At 31.0% G+C, this 23,697-nt stretch overlaps 1 protein-coding gene and 1 pseudogene across 1 annotated transcript; one reads left to right on the top strand and one right to left on the bottom strand.

Annotated features, from left to right (window-relative positions):
• The first annotated feature begins 4,006 nt into the window (after window positions 1-4,006).
• Window positions 4,007-5,698, top strand: LOC118029170 (tubulin alpha chain-like; annotated as a pseudogene).
• A 10,671-nt stretch (window positions 5,699-16,369) lies between these two features.
• Window positions 16,370-21,321, bottom strand: LOC118029171 (NAP1-related protein 2). The gene is made up of 10 exons (XM_035032983.2): window positions 21,034-21,321; window positions 20,310-20,432; window positions 20,167-20,217; window positions 19,756-19,827; window positions 19,422-19,535; window positions 19,265-19,326; window positions 18,062-18,119; window positions 17,789-17,845; window positions 17,625-17,666; window positions 16,370-16,672 (listed from the first exon to the last, which is right to left on the bottom strand). Exons 1-10 carry the CDS (start codon window positions 21,151-21,153, stop codon window positions 16,592-16,594), a joined length of 780 nt encoding a protein of 259 aa, XP_034888874.1. The 5' UTR covers window positions 21,154-21,321; the 3' UTR covers window positions 16,370-16,591.
• Between the last annotated feature and the right edge of the window lie 2,376 nt (window positions 21,322-23,697).

Below are 23,697 nucleotides of genomic sequence, written 5' to 3'. Positions count from 1 at the left end.
CGACTAGTAAAAAAATATTTGAGAATGAAATTAAGAAAAAGAAGGATGAAATTGACAAAACATAAAACCTTACAACACTATTTCTTGTTTAATCCAATTAAAAATTAAACTGTGTGGAAGTTGGCTTGACATGACCTAGTCAACTTATCCAGTTCAAAAGCAACCAAAATGATAATTTTTTAAAAAAATTCATGAATGAAATTCGGAAAAAACAATGATATTGAAACAAAAAAGGAAAAAAGAGAGAGAGAGAGAGAGAGAAATGAAATAGAGAAAATAAAAGGGACACCTGTTCATATGAATAGCATGTTAGTGTATATGTTCTATAGTCAATTTAGTTAGTTGCACGTGACATTGACTTTATTCATGTAAACATGTTTATTTTTAATAAAGATTTTATTTATTTTTAATATTCATCAAGTATTTTTTTGTCATAACTCAATTTTTAATTTTTCTCAAAATTACCATTTTAAAAAAAAATGAAAAGCAATAGTGGTGTTAGTGTATATATGGCTTAAAGAATATATCCTACCATTATAATGCCAAAGAATTAATGGGAGTACTCATTTTTTTTTAATTGTTAGAAAGTATCTTTGAAAAACACCAATAATAAAATATATATTTATTAAGCAGTATGAATGTAATAATAAAAACAAGATCTTGATACATTTTTTATTAACAAATCAGTATTTCAAAATTTCACATTTTAAATTACCAAAAAAAAGAAGAATACCCTTTTATTTTGAAAAAAATAAAAAACTTATACTTAGCAATATACCGAAATGTTTTCAAGGTATTTCAACTTTTTTTTTACAGTAATAAATATTCTTAAATTAATTTATATACCAATAAATTTAAATAATTAATACAATTTTATTTTTGTTAAAAAAGCATTTAGAGATTTTAAACCTAATTTAAATACTGTGTTGGCCTAATGCATAATTATATAAGATGGATCTCGTTTGGTATTATTTTTAAATGGAGATTGAGTAAATTTAAAAAAAAAAACAATTTTTTTTAAAATTATTTTTTTATAAATATTTGTATTATATTGATATTTTAAAAAATAATTTTTAAAAATAAAAAAAATATTATTTTAATATATTTTTAAATAAAAAATATTTTAAAAAATTACCTCTGTCACATCATATATCACATCACATGTGATTAGAAATGACCTGTGTAAAGTGATGGTCAGCTCACAAACTGATTGGTGCTCAGCAGATAATAATAGCATTGGGAGAAGCTGAATCTGCTATATATATTGGATTAATAATAATTTAGAATAATAATAATTCAGGAGAATAAAGTTGAAAATTTCTTTTATTAAAATCTTCATCTTTGTCTTTGTCCCACGTATCTATCTCGGAAATAGGCAAAATATGGTTTTATCTGTCTTCACGAAACAATAATATTTTTTAATATCATTATTGTTTCCGCTCTATGTACTAATCCAAAACCAATAATATAGATTAAACTAGATAGATGATCTATGATTTGTTGGGGATAAATTAATTTTTTTATAACATAAAAAAAATACTCACGTGTTGCTATGGTGTTTTAAAAAAGAAAAAAAAATCCATGTTAATTGGATTTTATGATAGAAAATACAACAATATTAAATTGATTGAATTTAAAAAAAAGGTGATAAAAATAACAAAAAGAAAAAGAATGCTTGTCATAAAGAAAAAAACCTAAATTGCAAGATAATCTGATGTTTAAATGATAAAATTAAAAGAGCAAAATAAAACACCACATGTCACCCTAAACCAACATGTAAATTTGCAACCCAAGTCTTGAGGTAAGACCAACTTTATAGAGAACTAGTTTTTTTTAAAAAAAAACAACAATTATAGTCAATCCCTAACAATTTAAATGTAAAAGGCTAAAATTAAAAAAAAAAATTAGTCAACAAAAATAACCTAAAAATTAAATATTCACAAAATCTAGGTAAGGTTGCCAAACTTTCGTGAGCCAAATTATGCAAATAAGATAACTTAATAGAATGTAAAATAAAAAAATAACAAAACTTAATTTTAAAAAAGATCTCAATTTTAAAGGACAAAATCAAGAAAAAAAAGTGTAAAAAAAAATCACACGAGTTAACCACTTTAACCTTCTTTTTAAATTATAAAATCTGAATAACTTCATTAAAAGAAACAAAAACAAACATAAAGCTGATTTATAACTAATAAACAACATTAAATGATGAAATTAAAAAAAAATAAGGAAAAAAAAAATGCCCCTTTAAAGGAAACATCACAACGTTTGGTTGTGAAACGGTGTGCTTCATGCACCATTAGAAAGACGCAGGCTTTCTTATCTACTAGGCATATGTGTTACACACACCAATCATTTCTGTTTATATATTATATTTTATATTAATTAAAAATATATAATTAGCTCTTAGTCAAATCCATTATAACAAAAAAAAAAAAAACATGGATGAAAACAAGAAAAATGCCTTAAACACACCAAAGGAAATTTTGCTTTTAAAAGGTAAGCTAGTAATTTTATTTTACTTTGAAAAAAAATCAAAAAAAAAATCAAAACATGAGTAAATTTACTAAACTTTGGTTAATCTTCTAAAACTCATAGCCCATGAAATCCTAGATCTAGGTTCAATCAAGAAACTCAATTCCATATCAATTTAATGTTAAATGATGAAATTGAAAAAATAAAAATATATTAATCTAAAATTTCTATTAAAGTAAAACAAAAAATAGCAATAAAAAGAATGAAAATCAAATTTAATAGGAAAAAAATTGAGAATGAAATCGTAAAAAAAAAACAATTCATTTTTAAAAAATTACCTTAAATAAAATAAATAACAATCAAAAAGAATAAGAAAAAAATATGATAGATGAAGAAATTTAAAAGAGGATGATATTTCAATTTCATAAATTATTTCAAATAAAAAATACTAATAAAAAAATAGGGATCAAATTTAAAAAAAAAAAACAAATTAAATAGCTGCTTTGAAAATTTAGAAGGTCACTGTGAAATTTAAGATGTAGAGAGAAAATAAAGAAAGAAAAAAAAAAAATGAACACCAAATAAAAAATGTTATGTCATAGCGCTGTCGAGAAATGGAGGGATCGTTGCCCTCGATAGCCTTTGTTTGGCCATTCCAACACCATCAGACGATCGTGAGCCGTGAGGTCTCTCCACATGCTAATATTTTTTTAAATAATCTTTATATTTATTAAAATATATAATTTCTTCTAAGTCAAATTAATTATAAAAAAAAATATCAGAACGCAAATACAAAGAAAGTTTTTGTATGCTAATTTACTTTTTTTTTATTGGCATTTAAAAGAAATTGTGTTATTTTACCATGTTAAAATATTAAAATACTAAAAGGACTATGTATTAAAGCTATAATTTTTTTTTGTTTTTAAATGTAATTTCGATCATTACTATGCTATAAAATATGGAAAGAATAAAAAAAATGATAATATCTAACATATCATTTGAAAAAAAAATCATATTACTCTCTGTAACAAGCTTGTTGGGTTTTTACAAAAAATAGCGACAGAATCAATTCGCGTAGTGTAAAACCCTATGACTTTTAGATTTTTTTTTTTAAAAAAAATAAATTAAATGGGCTATAATGAGATGTCCCCAGCACTATTGGAGCCCTGATCCTATCTGGTGGACCGCCAGCTTGAGTTGCAATAAAAGACCTTGTTAATTCTACGAGCCCATCACACCAGGTATGAATATTAAACACTGATCCGCCCATTTTAGTCCATAGTTATTGGGCGCCTTCCCAGAAATTCAAAATTTCAAATTTATTCTCAACGGTTACTGCCAGCTGGATCCCAGCAGCAGCAGCAACCATTTCAAATTTCAAAAACACCCAATCTTCTTCTTAAAAGCCGTTTCAAACGGCCCCTTTCACTTCGTATATATATATTCTTAATTTCCAACCCTAAACCACAATTCTCTTGCTCTGTTTAGCACTTAGCAGTTGGCCGAATCTTGTTTAATACAATTTCTCTATTTCCCACATCAAAAAATGAGAGAGTGCATCTCAATCCACATTGGCCAGGCTGGTATTCCAAGTTGGTAACGCCTGCTGGGAACTCTACTGCCTCGAACATGGCATTCAGGTCTAAACATTTCCCATTTCACCATTATATATATATATATATATATATATATATATATATTTCTCATTCTTTCTTTTTTACTTGTTTGTGTACTAAATTTTGGTACTGTTTGTATTTCTTGCAGCCTGATGGGCAGATGCCTAGTGACAAGACTGTTGGGGGAGGAGACGATGCCTTCAACACATTTTTTAGCGAAACTGGGGCTGGGAAGCACGTTCCTCGTGCTGTGTTTTTGGACTTGGAACCCACTGTGATTGACGAGGTCAGGACTGGGGCTTATCGCCAATTATTTCATCCTGAACAGCTTATTAGTGGCAAAGAAGATGCTGCCAACAACTTTGCAAGAGGCCACTACACAAGTAGGCACAACAAAATCAAGCCCCTTTTGTCTGAATTCAAAATCTCAGCTTCTGCTAACAAACTAATTTTGGGTTATTTTCTTAAAACATTTTTTGGTGTGCAGTTGGGAAAGAGATTGTGGACTTGTGTCTTGACAGGATTTAGGAAGCTAGCAGATAACTGTACTGGGCTTCAAGGATTTTTAGTTTTTCATGCCGTTGGTGGGGGTACTGGTTCTGGGCTTGGATCTTTGCTTTTGGAGAGGCTTTCTGTTTGATTATGGAAAGAAATCGAAGCTTGGTTTCACCGTTTACCCTTTCGCCACAAGTCTCCCACCTCTGTGGTCGAGCCTTATAACAGTGTGTTGTCCACTCATTCACTTCTAGAAACACACTGATGTTTCTGTGTTGCTTGATAATGAGGCCATCTACGATATTTGCCGCAGATCTCTTGATATTGAGAGACCCACATACACTAATCTTAACAGGCTTGTGTCTCAGGTACAGTTTGAAATCCGAATTTTTTGAACAAAAAATGTTGGTTTATTGCTTGTTAGTTAGATAATGAAAGGGTTCGAATTTATGCAGGTTATCTCCTCGTTGACAGCATCGCTTCGATTTGATGGAGCATTGAATGTTGATGTGACAGAATTCCAAAACCAATTTGGTCCCATACGCCTCGAATCCATTTCATGCTTTCTTCATATGCCCCAGTTATCTCTGCAGAGAAGGCCTACCATGAGCAACTCTCGGTCGCTGAAGTGACAAACAGTGCTTTCGAGCCATCTTCAATGATGGCAAAATGTGACCCTCGCCATGTAAATACATGGCAATGTTGCTTGATTGTATAGAGGGGATGTGGTGCCAAAGGATGTGAATGCAGCAGTAGCAACAATTAAGACAAGAGGACTATTCAATTTGTTGATTGGTGCCCAACTGGGTTTAAATGTGGTATTAAACTACCAGCCTCCTACTGTTGTTCCTGGTGGGACTTGGCTTAAGTTCAGAGGGCAGTTGCATATTCAAACTCGACCGCGTTGCTGAGGTGTTCTCTAGGATCGATCACAAGTTCGATCTCATGTACGCGAAGCGTGCTTTTGTGCATTGGTATGTTGGTGAAGGAATGGAGGAAGAGAGAGTTTTCAGAAGCTAGGGAGGATTTGGCTGCTTCTGGAAAAGGATTATGAGGAAGTAGGGGCAGAGTCCGCTGAAGGGGAAGACGATGAAGGAGAGGAATACATGTAATCAAGTGTTCCTTGCGGGGAAGTTGTTCTGCCAATGGCTCATTGGTTTGTAACAAGGGCATGGATAGGAACTAGTTGTTGTTAGGGTTGTAGGTAACTGGATGGACAAGAAGATTTAGATTTTTCGGATCTAGTAGTAAAAATGTTGGCTTGTGTTTGAATGTAATGAAACTATCCTCTGTTTTGCTCTCTGTGTTTTCTCTCCGTTCTGATTTCCAGCTAACTTGGATTTTATTTATAAAGAATGCAGATTCGAACCAGCTAAAACGTGTGAACCGTGAATGTTTAAAATTGAACAACCATGCTTCTCGTGAGAAGTCAGGTTTTTGTTTACCGTCGATGATCAGAAAGCGACCTTGGTACCACCAGCCAACTGAAGGACACTGTAATTCCCAAGCACTGGAACACTAGACATTCTGAGGCTGGCTGCATAACCTTTATTGGAGTTGATATGTGTGTTTTCTCCTAGTCGCAGATCTATAATTTTGATCTGGTTTTACAATTTTTTCTTTTGTTATTCCTATTTTCTATTTTCTCTCTTAACTTTCTTTGTATGGACTGTACTACTTGGTCATCAATTTTCTCCCCAAGTACGGACATGTTTTGAAAGTGTAAACTGTATGGTGTTTTAAGTATTTTTTATTTTAGAAATGTATTAAAAATATTTTTTTTGACATTATTGCATAAATTAAAATGATTAAAAATTACTAAAAACAATTTAATTTAAAGCTAAAAATTCTTTAATTGTTTTTAAAAAAATATGATTGAACTACAATATTTAAATATGACAAAAGTGTATTAAATGCTCAATTTTCAAATTTCAATTATAACTAAATCATTGACGTGCCCATATATACTTTGAGTCGTATAAATTTTGTTTTTTAACATAAAAAGATATTTAGTCAATGCTAATATAGTTTTATATTTTGTATGTTGTGTGTAGACATAACTAATTTGGTGGATGCAAAAGCCAACCTGAAAATAAATAAAAAAACATAATTTAACTCAAAGATAAATATTAAATATGATACTTTATTATAATATATATATATATATATATATATATAGTAATATATGATAATAACGGAGATGACAACATATTGGATCAAATTATAATCCAAATACTCGATTAATCTTGTTAACAATCATGTGTCGTGTTATTAGACTATGAAAACCCTAACAACCCAATAAATCAAAACAAATATAAAGTATAATTTTTAATAAACTCAATGTTGAAGGATAAAATAATAATAATAAAAAAATCTAAAAACAGACAAAAAATGAACCTGAGTCAAATCCGAGTTAATTTAACAAACTTTGTTACTTTCTTTTTTGGTTGATTTTTTTTTTTATCATATTTTATATTGATTATTCTAGGATCAAAGCAACGCAATACTTAAGAGGGAAGTGAATTAGGTATGAAAGGTAATACTATAAAATTAAAAACTCTTTACCTAATAACTTGCAATTCTAAACACTCAAATTATGCAGAAGCAGATAAACAATATAAATATTATAATTAAAAAGTGAGAGGTTAGAGAAAACGCATTAATATTATAAAGGTTCGGAAAACCAACTACTTATCTTTTTGAACTTCCATTCAAGAGTTTCATTTTCAACACCGATCTTAATGGGTGAGACCGAACTATTACATGATTATTTTGCAGGTCTCTGGAAGATCAAACCCAATTCTTTTGCAGGCTTATCATCAAACTGTTTGTCCCTAATCTCATTTATAGCTAAAGACTAGAAAACTTTCTACTAATACTTGTTGAAAGGACAAGTAATTAAACACTCACAATTTTATCTCTAAAGACTTTTTCAAGTGTGTTTTTAGAGTGTCACTTATATTTTTTTAATATACTCTCTTTAGTAGAGTTGATTGAAATAAAAATTAAGTTCTTTAGGAGAGTTTTGTCAATTTACACCTAATTCTTGTTTTTGAATGATTACAAGTAAAACAATGGTGTTATAGGTTGTTTTTTGAGAGGGAGTATGCTTAGATTTTTGTATTAGGAGTTTCACACATGTTTTTAACCTTCATGAATCTTTGCCCTTGCTTTTTTGATGATTTCTTGAATGTTGTAAACCTATATATATATATATATATATATATACTACTGGCACATCCTTATTTATGACATTAATTATGTGATATGCTTACCAACACTATATCAAAACAATGTTTTATTATATATAATGTTTTATTTTACCAAGGAAACATTATAATTAAATTATTACCATAGCTATAAAGCTATACACTTTCTTCAATTATCTGGTTGATTTGGAATTAGACTTTATTTTTTTTTTATTTTGCTTTCTAACTAAGGTTCCTTTTGATTTCGGTCTCATTATTTGGGTCAACGGGTTGGGCGAGTAAACTCTGGTTGACTCGGGTTATTTTTATGTCATTTATTTTTTTCGAATTTTTTCCTTTAAATTTTGGTTTGCTTATCCGAGTCTCCATGAATCAGGTTATGAGTTAACTCAAAGTTTTTCGTCCTTGTTTTAGTTGAATCCCCGCCTATTTTATCTTTAAATATTTGATTAAATTTGGAATTAGACATCATATTTGTTTTTTGTTTGTTTCTACTGAGGATATACTTGTCTCATTACTAGATCATATGTTTGGTGGATTAATTCGAGTTGGGACTTGATTTATTTTTTTTATTTTATCTTTCAACATTAAATTAATTAAGAATTGAAATTTATAATTTGTTTCAAAACCATTTTTTTCTATGGAGTTTATATCATTCACATTACCCGAGTTATATCTTTGACAAATTAATTATAGCTGACTCAAGTTGTTGCTTTTTGGTCTTTTTTTTTTAAACTCAAATTCTTTTTTTTTAAAAAAATTTCTTTTTCACCATTCAACACTGGTTTGATTGAGAATTAAGTTTTTATAATTTGTTTTAATTTGCTTTATATTAGATTATCTCGATCTCATGATCTAAGTCAAAGATTTGACAGGTTAACCCAAGTTCGACTTGGGTCGATCCCAATATATGTTTTTTTTTTTTTTTTTTATCTCATATTTGAAAAAAAGATGTTGTCTTGAATTGTTTTAGTCAAATTACGTTTTTAATAGTTGTTCGGATTGTCTTTGATTTTGTCAAATTAACTGAGTTATATCAGATCAGCCTCCACACGATTTTAAATTATTTTCTACTAGAAAATATATTAGTAACACCTTGATATTTTTTTTATGTAAAGTTTTTGATCTGATCAGCAGCGTAGTGTAAGAAATGATCTAATATATATATATATATATATATATATATATATATAATATAGTATATATAAAATGGATGTCCGGGTCAACTTTGCATGCACTTCAACTAATATAATTTGTCCTGAAATTAATGATTTATGTAAGCTTCAATGATTCTTAAAATTTATATAAGATAACTTAAATGGATTCCTACATAATTTTTAAAAAATAAATTTAAAACTTAACTAGTTAAATTACATCCTTTTCATAACTGAAAAATCATGATTCTTAGTTTCCTGGTTGAAGACATAATGTGAATTTAATCATTTTTGTTGATGATTGACGTTTATTTGGCCTGATTGATCGTCGATTTCATCGGATGGTGGTGAATTTCACTTAAACGGGTTCAATAAGAGTGACATTAGATGTTCTTTAAAACATCCAACGGCTAATAGCCTCTTTCCCATATATGAACGTGGCGAAATTCTGCATATCTGTCCGAACTATATTTTCTAGGATTGCCATGACGTGGCTACACAATTCGTTTTCCGAAGGAGATCATGGAGAGTGGCTTCCGTTGGTTTTTAAAATATTTTTTTTAAATAAATTAAATAACATATTTTTTAATTTATTTTTAATATTTATATGATTTAAAAACATATATAAACAAATAATTTGAAACTATTTTTTTTTTTTAAAACACGGTTACAACTACAATCATAAAACACCACATAAATTGCTTAATTCAGAATTGCTTAAGTTTTCAATAATTGCTTCTTTTTTTTTTTTATAATAAAAAAAGAGAGCCCAATAATAGGAAAGTGGCTTTCGATTTCTGTAAATGAGCTCACCAATATTAATTTCTTAGACTGTACATAACGGGCTCCTTCATCCTAATCCTAGCTAACAGTAGAGAACGGACGGCATTATATTATATAAAATTCCAACAAAGCTGCCGATCATTGTCACCAGCTCTCTTAATTAACGAACTGCATCCTTTAACTTCGGAGCTATCTTCCATTAATATAAATCCTGCCAAATCAAACAATAAATCACAATTAAATCAGTAATTTCCACCCATTATTTCCATACAAATGGGGTTTCTCTAAACATGCCCCGATGACTGTACTTTTTTTTGCCACAAAGATTAAAAAGAATTGAAGCAATTCGCGAGCTTATAACCCAGATTATCTCTCATCACTCAATTTTCTCTCTCGAAGAACAGTTCGATTTCCCCTCATTTTTAACTCTCAAGAACGCAACACTTGAGAATCAAACAGAAATCAAACAGCAAGAGCTTCAAGAACACTCATCATTACATGCTCTACACCAAAAAGAACGAAAGAAAGAAATCACAAAGACAATAAGAAGCAAAAACGAACCTTTATAATTGACAGATGAGCAATTTTTTTCAGTGCAAGGCCTTGACTGTAGTTTTGCCACTAAGAGGTGAGCAAGGCAAGATAGGCCTGGAAAAAAACACGACCTCCATAGCAGCATGTCGGGGGACACGAAGCTTTCTTCTAATTTCCGCAATCAAATAGCCTTCCTGATGCATTTCTTTAGCAGCACTTAATCTTTCTCACCAAGATGTGAATCCTCCTCTTTATCCTCAGAACCTGGCTGTGCACATAACCTACCTTCTTCTTGATCAAATCCCTTGATCCCTGATCTTCTGTAACACACCCTCCAGTTTCTTGACTATCATTCTTGCTATTCCTCTCCTCTCCCTCACAGTCCCATCTTTACTTTTTTTTTTTTTTATTTCTTTCTTTCGAACAAGAAGCGTCACAGCCCCAACAATGTCAGAGAGAACTAGAAGGGAGCTTGAATAGCTTCAACAACAATAGGCTGATGGCATCGGGGAGTTTTTTTATATATAGACGGGAGAAGAGCAAGGCGTTCTTGTCTTTCTGGATTTATTTATTGGGTACGTGGTGGATTGGGAAGGTGGGTGTGTGACACGTGGCATTTGAATAAATCACGTGTTGACTGATACGACATGTGGTGTGGTGAGTGGATAAAAACTCGTCATGTAGGAGAGCAACTGTTGCCGTTTCGTTTGCAGAAAGTTTTGGGTCTATAATTGAATGCCATGTCACCGGTCCTCCTTAGAATTTTTTTTTTCTTCCTGTTTTCGATTCACTAATATTAACAATGAAATCACGTATTTGCAAAACTGTATTTTTTATTTTATTTTATTTTAAAATGTAAAATAGATATCATGACATGTTTTATATTTATCTGTTAGTTTGGTTAAAATATTAAAAATTCTTTACTATTTATTTTGTTCATTTTATGTTAAAGTTCAAAATATAGACTTTAATTATCTGTGGGGTATGAAACTACACGATAAAATACATTTTCAAGTATTAAATATGTAAGATATAGAAAATATGATGTTAAAAATTCAGACTTTAGAACTGTTAGAATTTAAATTCGGTAAGGTAGAGATTTGTTAACGAAAAAAGATTTCCCTTAGATCTTAGAAAAAATCAAAAATAGAAATTTGATCTAGAAAAATAATTAAATAACAACGCAGCTTATCTTAAAGTAGTGTGTACTGGGGGGTGATGTTTCTTTTCCTTGCATAATCAGTATCTTACTTAGACTCTTGCAGACTATAAATTTCTAATGACTATAATACTAAGTATCAGTTATAAATCTTAATTATAATTTTATGATTAAATATAAAATTCTTTTCCAACAACATACACCTCCTCAGAGGCGCAAAAAAACTTGTTGTCGCCCTTGATGTCGCGCCCCCCTCGATAGTTTGGACGTATGACTTGGGTTACTTTTTACACATGGAAATAATGTTATTTTTAGGTAGGCTTTTTTATTTTATAGGTACACATGTATAGGTACATATTAATTTGTTTGGGAAAGTATTGTATATGAAAAATGAGTACCAAAGCGAAACAAATTAAACATAGAAAAATATTTTATAGAATCATTTCTTTCGTAATCTTTCCTTATCATATAGTCCAAGCATATTACCGTCATTTTGTACCCAAGTGGAATAACGATTGGTATAAAGTTTATTTAATCTATTACTTAGGAATCAGTGGCATCCACATGGCATGAAATTGTGATTATAATGGCATTTTGGTGAACAAATGGCGTCTAAGGGTGCTCGGGGTTTAGTCAAATTTATCTTTTTGCATGATGGGATTTGCAAAGTTAAGCCAGACCTAGTTTTTACGAGGCTGAGAGGAATTTAACTGGGCCACGAGTTGTGTATAAATGTGAAAGTGGTGATGTTGCTCTTGGTTAGTGTTAACACGTGGACCCTAGATTGGATGCGTGTGGGGAGAAAGCAGAAAGGAAGAAAAGAAAATAGAGCCACGAGGCACGTCCATGGCTGAAGGGTGACCATGGATAAGGTTTCTTGTGTGACTCCATATCATACCAAGAAATAATTGCTCCCTTATGGAGACATCATCATGCATGAACATGACATCACAGAATTAAACAGGCATGATTCTTGTATAGGAAAACTCAGAAGAATTTCTAGGGTTAAGCAGACCAAACCATTCACTCATGGACGTTACAGGCTCCATATGGTAGTGATGATGATAAAATACCTCAAGGATTTGGAGGTATATATATGATCTTGCCCAATCATGCATGTTTCTATGGAGGAGTAGCTTTTGAAAACAGTGTCCTTGACAAGCAGGAGCGGATTTCCTGTTTTTTCCTCTTTGATTTCTCTATTATACACGGATTAAAACCCACTTCAACTGTTTTTGACAACCTATTTACCTCTCGTTGGCTTACAATATTTAAATAAAACTTTTGAATTGCTGTATTTTGGAAACCTAGCTAGACTAAATATACTGAGTTATTAAGAAAAATATTATGGCGTGTCATTTCATTGGAAAAATATTACATGTTTCGTTGATTAAATACTTTATGAGCTTGTGGCTCTAAAATATAATGAAAGGGTAATGTTAGAAAGCGATGTGAGAATAGATGACCTAATTAATATGCAAATAGTGGTTCTTTCTTAGTTTGTATGACATGTCAAAAGATTGATGTTTTGAGTTAGAAAGAGTAAAGCATTGCTTTTTGCTGGACTTACCCCTTAATATATATATATAAAACAGAGTAAATTCATAGAGGAAAGTAGTATCAATTATAACTTTTTATCGGTGGAGCAACCAAAATTAAATAGGAATTATGAAGCTACAAAATTAATTTAAAGTTTGTGTATGTACATAATTAAAAAAAAAAACTATAAAAACAAAATTACACCAAATGGATAGAGGAATTAAATAAATTATTTAGAAGGAAAACCACTAAAAATAATTATTTAGTTGGGGCTTCCCTTGTATGGACAATGAAGAAGGTGGTTTCTCTCTCTGTTTTTTTTATTGAATGCTTTTAGTTTTTTTTTTAAATTTTATTCTTCAATATTTTATTAATTTTAATTGAATGTCATAATTTGTTTTAGTTTGTTTTCTATAAGATTATTGTAATTTCAAAACAAATATCTTAAAATTTGATTAGTGCTTAATTTTGCAAGCGTTTATTTTTGTTATCTTAGCACTAAATAAAAAAAAGTGGAGTATTGAAAAACAAAATTTTTAAATCAAGTGGAGTACATGATCCTAGTTGCGGATTTGGGGAGTCAAGCCGTGAAACTCAGGTTCTCCATTATATAGTCGTCTCAATATAAAAAAAAGTTATAATCTTGAAATCTATTTTTTTAAAAAATCAAGCCAAGCTTTTACTATTTGTCTAGGTTGTTTTTAGACTAGTCATTTTTAATTGGGTCACTTTGAGACAACTCTCATATAGGTCAATTTTAAACCCGAGCTAAGAAAACGAGATGTGAGGTTTTAAAGTTGACCCCATCGTGTTAGATGTAATAGCAATGTTGAATACTTCTCTCTCTTTTTTATTCCATTATCTTTTTTTTTTATTGAATCTTTTTTTTTAATTTTTCAACATTTGATTGATTAATTTTGAATTGATTTTCATAATTCATTTTGGTTTATGCTTTATGAGATTATTGTAGTTTTAAGCAAACATACTTTTATTTAGTTGGCACTTAATTTTGGAAGTGTTTATTTTTGTTATCACATCATTAAATATTTTTTTTTAAAGTTAAACCCAATGAAGTTTATAATATGAGTAGATCTAATATGTTGTTATCTTAATATTAAAAAAAAATAATAATATCCAAATTACAATTATTGGTCATTTAAATTACCTTTGAACCGACCAAGTCAATTAGATTACGTCGAAGTTGTAAGTTTTTTCAAAATACATATATGCAACAAAAATAATAAATTTAATTTTAAAAAAAAATCACAAGTGTTAAGTAGATCTAAATTATTTAAAATTTATATGAATATTACCTAAATATCATTTTTTCTCGAATCTTTAGATATGATAAGATTGGTCTGCTAAATTGTGGCTGTTTAGTTACACTAATGTAATTAATTAACTTCATGCCGCATGATTATTCTGCTCTTAATCTTCGTCCTGAGATTAATCAATTAAATACTATTGTCACACAAATACTCATTCCTCAACATGTCCAACAAAATCTAATTTTTTCGAGAAAGGAAGTAAAAAGAAAATAATTCAACACAAGGTTACCTTTTGTTTGCCTATTTTCTTGCTCGTTGTGGTTCTGTGTGCGAGCCAAGTTCTTGATGCTTTTGGCGTTTTTCCCCCCCTTTCTTTTCTTAAGATTAGAGGCCCTCTTTGAAAGAATTTAAATCTAACATTTAAGGTTCTCAAGAATGGATTCTCCATGCAACAGAAACAATGGATGCTTTAGTTTTAAGGCAGATAGGCTTCAAGATAATTCTCCATGATGCTGTTGTTGATGGGAAGCTTGTAGGTGTTTCTTTTCTTTCTCCTTGTTGTTTTATAAATTGTAATGGAGGAATTTGACACAACAATTCAAAAACAAAGAAAATGGAGAGAGTTTATTTTCTTTTTCCATTTTGGATTAGGGTAGTAATTTCTCAGGAACTGCATGGTTTAGCACCCAAATTATTGGGTTAGACTTGCTAATTTATGAAGCTTTTTTCAGAGAATTCCAGACAAATTATTGGGTTAACCAAACATGGAGCCTGATGTTGAGGGACAGTTTCAAGAACCAATGACAGAATAAGTTCATGATGATGTATCATCTGTGATGAAGCAAGATGATACGATAAGATAAGTCAATGCAGCTTATCCAACAAAATTGGAAGGTCGATCTGTGATTGCTACTTGCACAATGTTTTATATGAGACCAATTGAAGTGCTTGCGCTGTGTTTTTAATGCTTTTCCATATCTTAACATGGGTTTGCTTCACAACTCAACGGTTTGGTTTTGCAGAACTCAGGCAACAGAGGCATTTCTTGTCAGCAAAAAAAAAAAAAAAAAAAAAAAAAAAACACAAAAAAGGGATGCTGGTGCTCACAGATGGTGAGAAAACTAATGCTCTTCAGAAAACTAATGCTGCTTTCCAATCCACGAATCTTTCTATATATATGCTGCTAGGTATAGCTGCTCCAACACTTGCATATGATGTTTTTATTTGTTTTCTCGAACCTGACCTTAAAATAGATTTTATATTAAACCCCAACCCAAGTTGTCAGCAGGATGAACCTTCTCCTGGCCTTCTCTGGTATTATTTTTTTTTAATGTTCGTTGCAGGCACCTTAACAAGACTGATCAACAGGAGGTAGAATGAGTTTTCTCACGTTGAGTAGAGTACCATCTCGTGTCATCTTTGACTAGATGCAAAAATGCACGTAAGAAAATGTGAGAGGTGTTGTTCAATCCTTCTCGGGGACATTAAAGGGACTGTATCAGTGAATAATAATGTTATTTCTAGAAGGTTTTTTATTTTTTTATTTTTTTTTATTAACGTTCAGTGTATATCTCAACTAATTCCATGAATCTTAAAAATAATAATTATATAAATTTATAATAACTCTGAAATTTATAAAATTTAAAAACTTCTAAAAAATAAATTTAAAATCTAACTAGTTAAACTTTATTTTCCATCTTCCTCTATAAAAAATAAATTCCAATGGGTTTACTTTACTACTACTACAGTGCCGTGCATTAACAAGGGGAATTTACTTTACTACTACTACAGTGCCGTGCATTAACATGGGTTTACTTTACTACTACGATAAGCCAGAATTCTAATTTCTTGAAACCTGTGGGTTTAGATTCTTACTTCTCAGCTGGTAACCACATGTGCCCCTTTATCATGACATTTTCAAGAAATACATTTCCTATTTCATTTTCTGTTCTCTTTCTTACTCGACGGAGAATCCCTCATCTGCTGATTTGTAGTCTTTTTTTTCCCTCCTATTATTTACGGATACTTCAATTTATTTCCGATTTTTTTCTTCTTTCTATTAATACATTCCTCTTTTTATCCAACAATAAAAGGTAAAGAAAAAACCAAATTATCTACCATAAATAATTAGCAACAGTTAGAAAAATACCAGCTACTTTTATATATAGAAGATAAAGCATGATCTAAAAAATGTTCTGTAGCTAGATGAAAAATCTTTTACGAATCCGATGAAAGAAACTCTGAAAATCTAAAAATATTCAAAACCGCAAGTAGCTCCACATCATTAGCTATTCCACTTCCTTTATCTAGTTTGGTACTTTCTCCCTCATTGACAAGAAAACCACAAGCAAGAGAAATTTCAATTATCTTCAGCATCGTCATCTTCATTGTCATCTTCAGCGTCATCGTCTTCGTCGTCATCTTGTTCATCACCATTTTCCTATAGACAGACATCGATCATGTCAAGACGACATGCACAGCATTGTCAAACCATAAAAGTAGCAGCAACAACTTATTATTGCAATTTACGACTCTTTCATAGCTAAAAAGATATGAGTGGAAACGCAATTGGGAGACTAGGACTATCAAAGTGCCAATGTTAGGGAATATGACGTTGAGAAGCAAACAAATACACATGCACGGTTCAATGATTGGTACTGGTGCAGATACCACTACTATTCAATCATAATTTAAATAACCCTCAATTTATAAGGAATTGAAGTACAGTGATTATGATTATAAGCTGTTTGTCCAAACTTAGATTCATGTGCTATGTTTAAGCCTCAAAAAGAATGCTCGCGTTTCTGTTAATATTCTAGACTGCAATCACTTCTAATAATTAGTTCTGATCTCCATCAGAACAGATTAACAGAACTTAAAGTTGCAGCTGCACACAAACGTGTTCCCCATTGCCCATAGCAAATAAAACATTCCATGTTAGATCATTTGATGTTAGCAGTGTTTAATAAAGCACTAAATTTTATGGAACTAGAATCGTCATAAATGCATATGCTATTTCTATGGAACTTGGCTACATATAGAACTCCTATAGGTCAGTTGCTCACTCATCAGATCCAGTTTCTGCTCCTCCCCCACTTGCCCCAGTCTCGTTCCTCTACTTTCAAGTATTTGTTTCACCCTATTATGAAAAAACCTACTTTCTCTCTTTCTGAGATTGAAAGAGCTAAAAAATGTACCTAAAACTCAGTTTTCATGTAAACAACAAGAAAGACCATTAAGTGACTAAATGCAAACATCAAACAGTGCCCAACTATGCCCACACGCGTGCACTCGCGCGCACACACACATATATACATGCATGCATCGTGTACATGTGGAAGTGCTCTCATGTGCATGCAAGGACGTATATATTGAAATCTTAGCTTCATTACCTCTTCATCTTCATCTGCATCAGAATCCTCTTCATCAGCTTCCTGAAACAATAAAATAGAGTGACTTGAAAAATTAACCTATTTCTATAAAATAAAAGGCAGAAAAATGTGAACAGAATGAAAATGAAAATCTATGATAAAAAAACTTTTTAAAAAAGCAATACATTGTTAAAGTACTTCAGAGGATTAGGCCACAAGTCCTCCTTAATTATCTCCGCAACCTGCAATTTTGGAGGAAAATCAAAATTAGTAAGACAGTAAGAACTAGATGGAAGCAGTTTAACTTTAATCCAATTGTCCCAGATTAAGCTAATGTAGGTGAAAAATTGAAAATATTTATACACTAAAATAGAGTCAAGCATAACAGAACACAAACTATCAAATCATCAATTTACACTACAACATACGAAATTAATAAAGCAAAGGGCATCTAATACCTCATCATGAAGCTCAGTGATCTCCTTCTGTTCAGTTTCAGCAAACCAACTGAAGAAGCTGCACCATCAAATAATTGATGAATAATTATAGAGTTCTAAAGTAAGTATGTAAAGATAATTGCTCTCTCAATGTTTTCTGTATCTGCAATTTAAGTTGAGGCATGAGAATAATTATAGAGTTCTAGAGTAGCTCTCAAATTTAATTGCTTTTATATTTTGTATTGGAAGGTTCAAGAATCTGAAACTGTATACCAAAGAGCAACAAATCACAAGATAGCAGATCAGATCCCAGTATCAGATTACATGAGGAATATTTTTCCATTTGTCCTAGGTGATACAGCCTTTGTTTTTATGTGACATTAGTAGAGAGAGTGGGCAATTGAAACAGGGAGGCTAAGGCATAATCCTACAGTGAGATAGCACTAAGGCTTTCCAATTTGTTGAAACATGGACTAAAAAACTCCTCGAAAATCCCCTGAAACACTAGGGTTTTCCAATTCATTGAAATATTGACTAAAACACTCCTCGAAAATCCCGAGCCAGAGGTCCATATAGACACCAAAATACTGATCTAAAGCTCACAGAAACTGTTTAATTGATAAAGGTTGATTCAGTTTCCAATTAGGCACCTCCAAACAACAGCATACATGCTGCTTACCAAAAAATTGTACAGTCAATCCCCATCTCGTACATGACCAATACAGGTGGAGGGCATAGTAAAGTGGTCTGGCAAGCTAAATGAAATTGTGAAGGATAGACCACCTAACAAATTTATAGATTTTCAGGTTAACCGATTTTGTTTCACATCAACAAGCTTCTGAAATAAAGGTCGAATTGTCTCCCTCCACCAATAAACAGCATCCTCCAACTGAAGCATGCAAGATAAATATTTTAGCTTAGAAGTTGGCATCTGAGTTCTGATTAACCTACTTCAAATTTGAGCACAACAAAGGTAGGTTACTGTTTTGGCACATTAAGTATTTATTCCCTTAAATACTAATGTATAATTAATTAGATATATCAATTAATATTGTGAAATCATAGAAGATTTTGCAGCTCGTTTCCATAAACCACATGTTGCTTTTATGCCCATGCCTCAGCAAACCTTTTTGGTGACAAAGCATCAAATATGAAATTAGCTGTACCTCTCTTTTTTTATAACAACAAATGGCTTAATAAAGCAAAGAATGGTTAGAGCATAACCTCAACTCAGCCAAAGGTCGTTTGTTTCCTTTTTTCTCATGATTGCCTCCATTTGCAGTGCCCTTCACATGATAGAATTCACAATCAACTTTCTACAAAAACACAAGCAAGAGAGGAAAGAGTAAAGGATGCCACAGAGATTATAGATAAGCATTACCATGCCCTCCTTCCACTTTATGTCTGTACCAGTTATCTTAGTTGTACCCTCATCAGAGAATGTAAAGGTTTTTATCAGCTTTGTATCTTCAAAATGAGGATTCTCTTTGAAGTTCTGAAAGTTAGAGTGACAAGAGAGAAAAAGGAAAGACAAGAAAATGATCAGCAGTAATTCATCAACACTAAGGTCATGAGAGCAAAATAAGAGATATATCTGAAAAGAAGAAATGAATAAAAATTAAATAACCGCTCATGAAAACAATAGAATCCATTCCAGAAACAAGAGCAACATTAATCAAGTGACCCAAAAAGAAAGGGTGGCAAAAAATACTTACAAATGTTATAGAATACCCTGACTTCACATCTTTGGAATCCTCCACGTGTAGAGAATCCAGATACTTGAAGATCTGTATCAACAACAGAAGACCAATGAGTCCTTTGGGTGCAAGCATTCATTGTCAACATGATTATTAAATTAATAAATTTTCATTTCAATTCAACATTAATAACCAATAAAGATTCCAGATATTTTTTTTGGGCTGCAATTGCAGGAAATGAAATTAAATGCTGGCCCTACCATCCCAACTTTGCATGAGAGCATGCCACTGAATTAAACACTCATTGATATTGATATCTTGAACATAAGAAATTGAAGATAATAAAACAAAATTGCAGCTCCAAACAACCAGTTAGTGTTGAGTTACATAAAAAGTAATAAAATGAAATTCAGAATTTAGGTGACAAACCTTTTGGTCATCCTCAGTCAAAAGATCACAAAGGGCAGGGTGACTCAGGAACTGCATCAAGCACATGTCACATAAAGGTTAGAAACGGATAGCCAATAGCTAACTCAAAACAGAAATTTTAAGAGTGCAAATAGGTCACTCACAGCAGTTAACCAGAAGTCAGGAATACATTTGATGATATCATTCCTTTTAGTGTAGACAGGTCTGCGAACCTCATTGTACTTCTGCTCAATTTCCAGCACTTCATCACTTGCTTGTTCATTAACCTGTTCAATGTCAAAGCAAATGCCAGGATTCATAAATTACATTTCATATTAAAAAATCTTAAAGCATACCCTGATGGTCTACTCCAGTCTCGCATCAGAATTACAAAGAAACTGCAATACATTCAACAACGGCACCAATGAAAGGCAGATACAACATGTATAACCCTTTTTATGTTTTCTTTCTTTCTTTTTTTCTTTTTTGGGCCTACTAATTAAATGGAGTTCAATTTAATAGCACAGAGTCTCCATTTCCAAGGTACATAAAATCTCACCCAAGAAATAACAGGATTGGAGCTAGTAATTCATGACTCACAAGGTCAATTCTCCGAAACAGACGTGTTAAAAAAACTTAGATTTTTCAGAACATCAACTTGGCCATTCACCTAAGTTGTCTTTAAAATGTTAACCTAAGCAAAAGATAATTTATCCAAGCACGCATTTTTTTTTTCTTGGTATTGTTACAATAAACCCAACAAAATCCGACAGCTTCAACCACCCACCCCCATCCCCCAAAAATAAAAAAATAGATATATATATATATATATGACATGAGTAAAAGCATACACAGAGAGGAAGAGAGAAAAAAAGGGATAAAAAAAACCTTCTCGAGCTCATCCTGGAGCTCTTGCAACTTCTCAATGGAAATAACAAGCTCTCCATCAATGTGATCAGTCTCTTCTTCGTCAGTGACCTTTAGTTTCTTTCCCTTGTCAGCCACCATTCTCTTTTGTTATTCAAAGAAAACAAAAAACCTTAACTTTTTTCGAGAGAATCCCTAAAGAGGATTTTAGGGTGAATTCGGCTTTTCTTGTAATAGCAAAGGCGAATTCGCAGCGAAGCGTTAGCGGTGGCTATTTATACCCACCAAGACAACCAAAGTACAGCTTCACTTCTGTGCTTGATATTTCATTCTTCTATGTCTTCTTATTTCTCTCCCTCTTTGTTTGTGGGCCCCATGAGTTAGGGTTTAAGAGAAGGAAAAGCGATCAAAAGTAGTAATTGGGCTGAAATATATTGTTCTCATGTGGGCTTTGAGAGGTTCTCACCTTTTTATATTGCAGCCCATGCCCATTTTGATACCTCACTAGTTCTTTGGTGAACAAAATTAAGGTTAAATGTTCTGGCATAATAATGAGTTTAGGATTAAGGAATTAAAAAAATGATTTATGATTTTATGAGCAATTATTTTGCTAGATTTTCTCATAAAATAATGGATATAATTTATCGTGAATGCTTTTACTATGGCTAGTAATACAACGTACTTAATTATATCCAAATTCTCAGTATTTATAATATTTGCTATTAGGTTGTTCCATATTTAATTAGTATGGTTATAAAATTATATATTATATGTGAATGTCTAGATACCTTCCTACACTCCTTTTTTATTATGTTCATTTATCATTATCAAGTTCATTTGAATCTCTCTAAATTCATTTAAATCTACATCTTCTTATCACCTTTGAACTTACAAGTATTTATGTATATGTGTTTATAAATAGAAGCATTGTTGAGAAAATAGTTGACATACATATATAACTACAAATTCATATGAAATAAAAGTGCTCCCTTTTCAAATTGTTCTTATAGATTCCAATTTACTTTTTATTAATTATATTATTTTATTATTATATGCTTCTTGAAACATAATTTTAATAGTATGTTATCAGCACGAATTACTCCTCTCTTTCATCTTGAAGCAGACAATCATATTTGGTAAGAAGTAAAAGCATAAATTTCTTATCGCTTTCATCTTGAAGCATATAATCGTATTTGGTTTGATGATAAGAAGTAGAAGGTATGTTTTTCTATTGTTGTTGTATGTTCTACATTTTGTTTTGAGATCAAGTATATAGGATGGAAACCTATGAAAAAAATCTTAAGATTATTCTCAAGTGTAACAATGTTATGTACTGATTTTCATTTTATATTTATATTTTATAAATATTTTCTGTGTTTTAAAATCTATCTTTATATTCCAAGATATATATATATATATATATATATATATATATATATATATATATATATATATATATAACCAAATTTCTAACAATATTGTTATTTTTTTTTTAATGAAGTAACAATGACAAACCTTGCCAAACTTGAGTTCATGGTACTTGATATCATGGGTAAGAATTATTTGCCATGGATCCTTGATGCTGAAATTCACATGGATGACACTATTAAAGATGATAATGAAGCATCTAGTCAAAACAAGACAAAAACCATGATTTTCTTACATCGTCTTCTCTATAAGGAGTTGAAGATAGAGTATCTCACAATCAAAGATTCCCTTATTCTTTGGCAAAATTTAAAAGAAAGATAAGACCGTCAAAAGATAGTTACTCTACTAAAAGCTCATTATGATTGGATACATTTATGATTGCAAGATTTTAAATCTATAAGTGAATATAAGTCTACAATATTTAATATCAGTTATAAATTTATACTATGTGGAGACAATATCACTAATGATGATATGTTAGAAAAAACGTTATCTACTTTTCATGCATCAAATATGCTCCCGTAGTAGCAATATAGAGAACGAGGTTTTAAGAAATATTCTGAATTGATTTCATGTCACCTTGTGGCTGAATAAAATAATGAGCTTTTAATAAAAAAAAATTATGAATCATAACCAACTGGTTCAGCTCCATTGCCTAAAGTGAATGCTACGAGATATTATAATAATTATGATTATGGTCGTAATAGAGGTCGAGGACGTGGCCATATGAGAAGATGGTTTAATTATTGCAACTATAATAGTCTCAATTCATCAAATTCTTACAAACCTTCACAAAATGATGAGAAACAAGAAAAGGGAAAGAATATGCATAGTGGAGATACCAAGAAGATAGAAAATGCTTGTTATCGATGTAAAATAAAAGGACATTGGTCTCATACCTATCATACATCCAAACATCTTATTGATTTATATCAGTCCTCATTGAAAGGAAAGGAGAATAATATATAATTAAATTTTTCTCATCCACATCAAGGTAATGATGATATTTATCCTTTGGATATGATACACCTTGATGTTGCAGATTCTTTTTAGCAAATTGATGAGAAAATTAATATTTCTCATAATGATAATAATTAGTTAAAATAACAATGTTAAAATTTAAAATTATGTTTAGCTTTTTAGCGTGTTTCCTTTATGCTAGTATATTTCAATGTATTTTGTTTTCTTCCTTTCATGTTGGCTTATTTAATGAAAAATATTGTGTTATAATAATTATGTCTTATTATGAATTTATTA

The sequence above is a fragment of the Populus alba genome, chromosome 17 (genome assembly GCF_005239225.2).
Source record: "Populus alba chromosome 17, ASM523922v2, whole genome shotgun sequence".
NCBI lineage: Eukaryota > Viridiplantae > Streptophyta > Magnoliopsida > Malpighiales > Salicaceae > Populus > Populus alba.
This window is presented reverse-complemented; position numbering and strand designations above follow the sequence as displayed.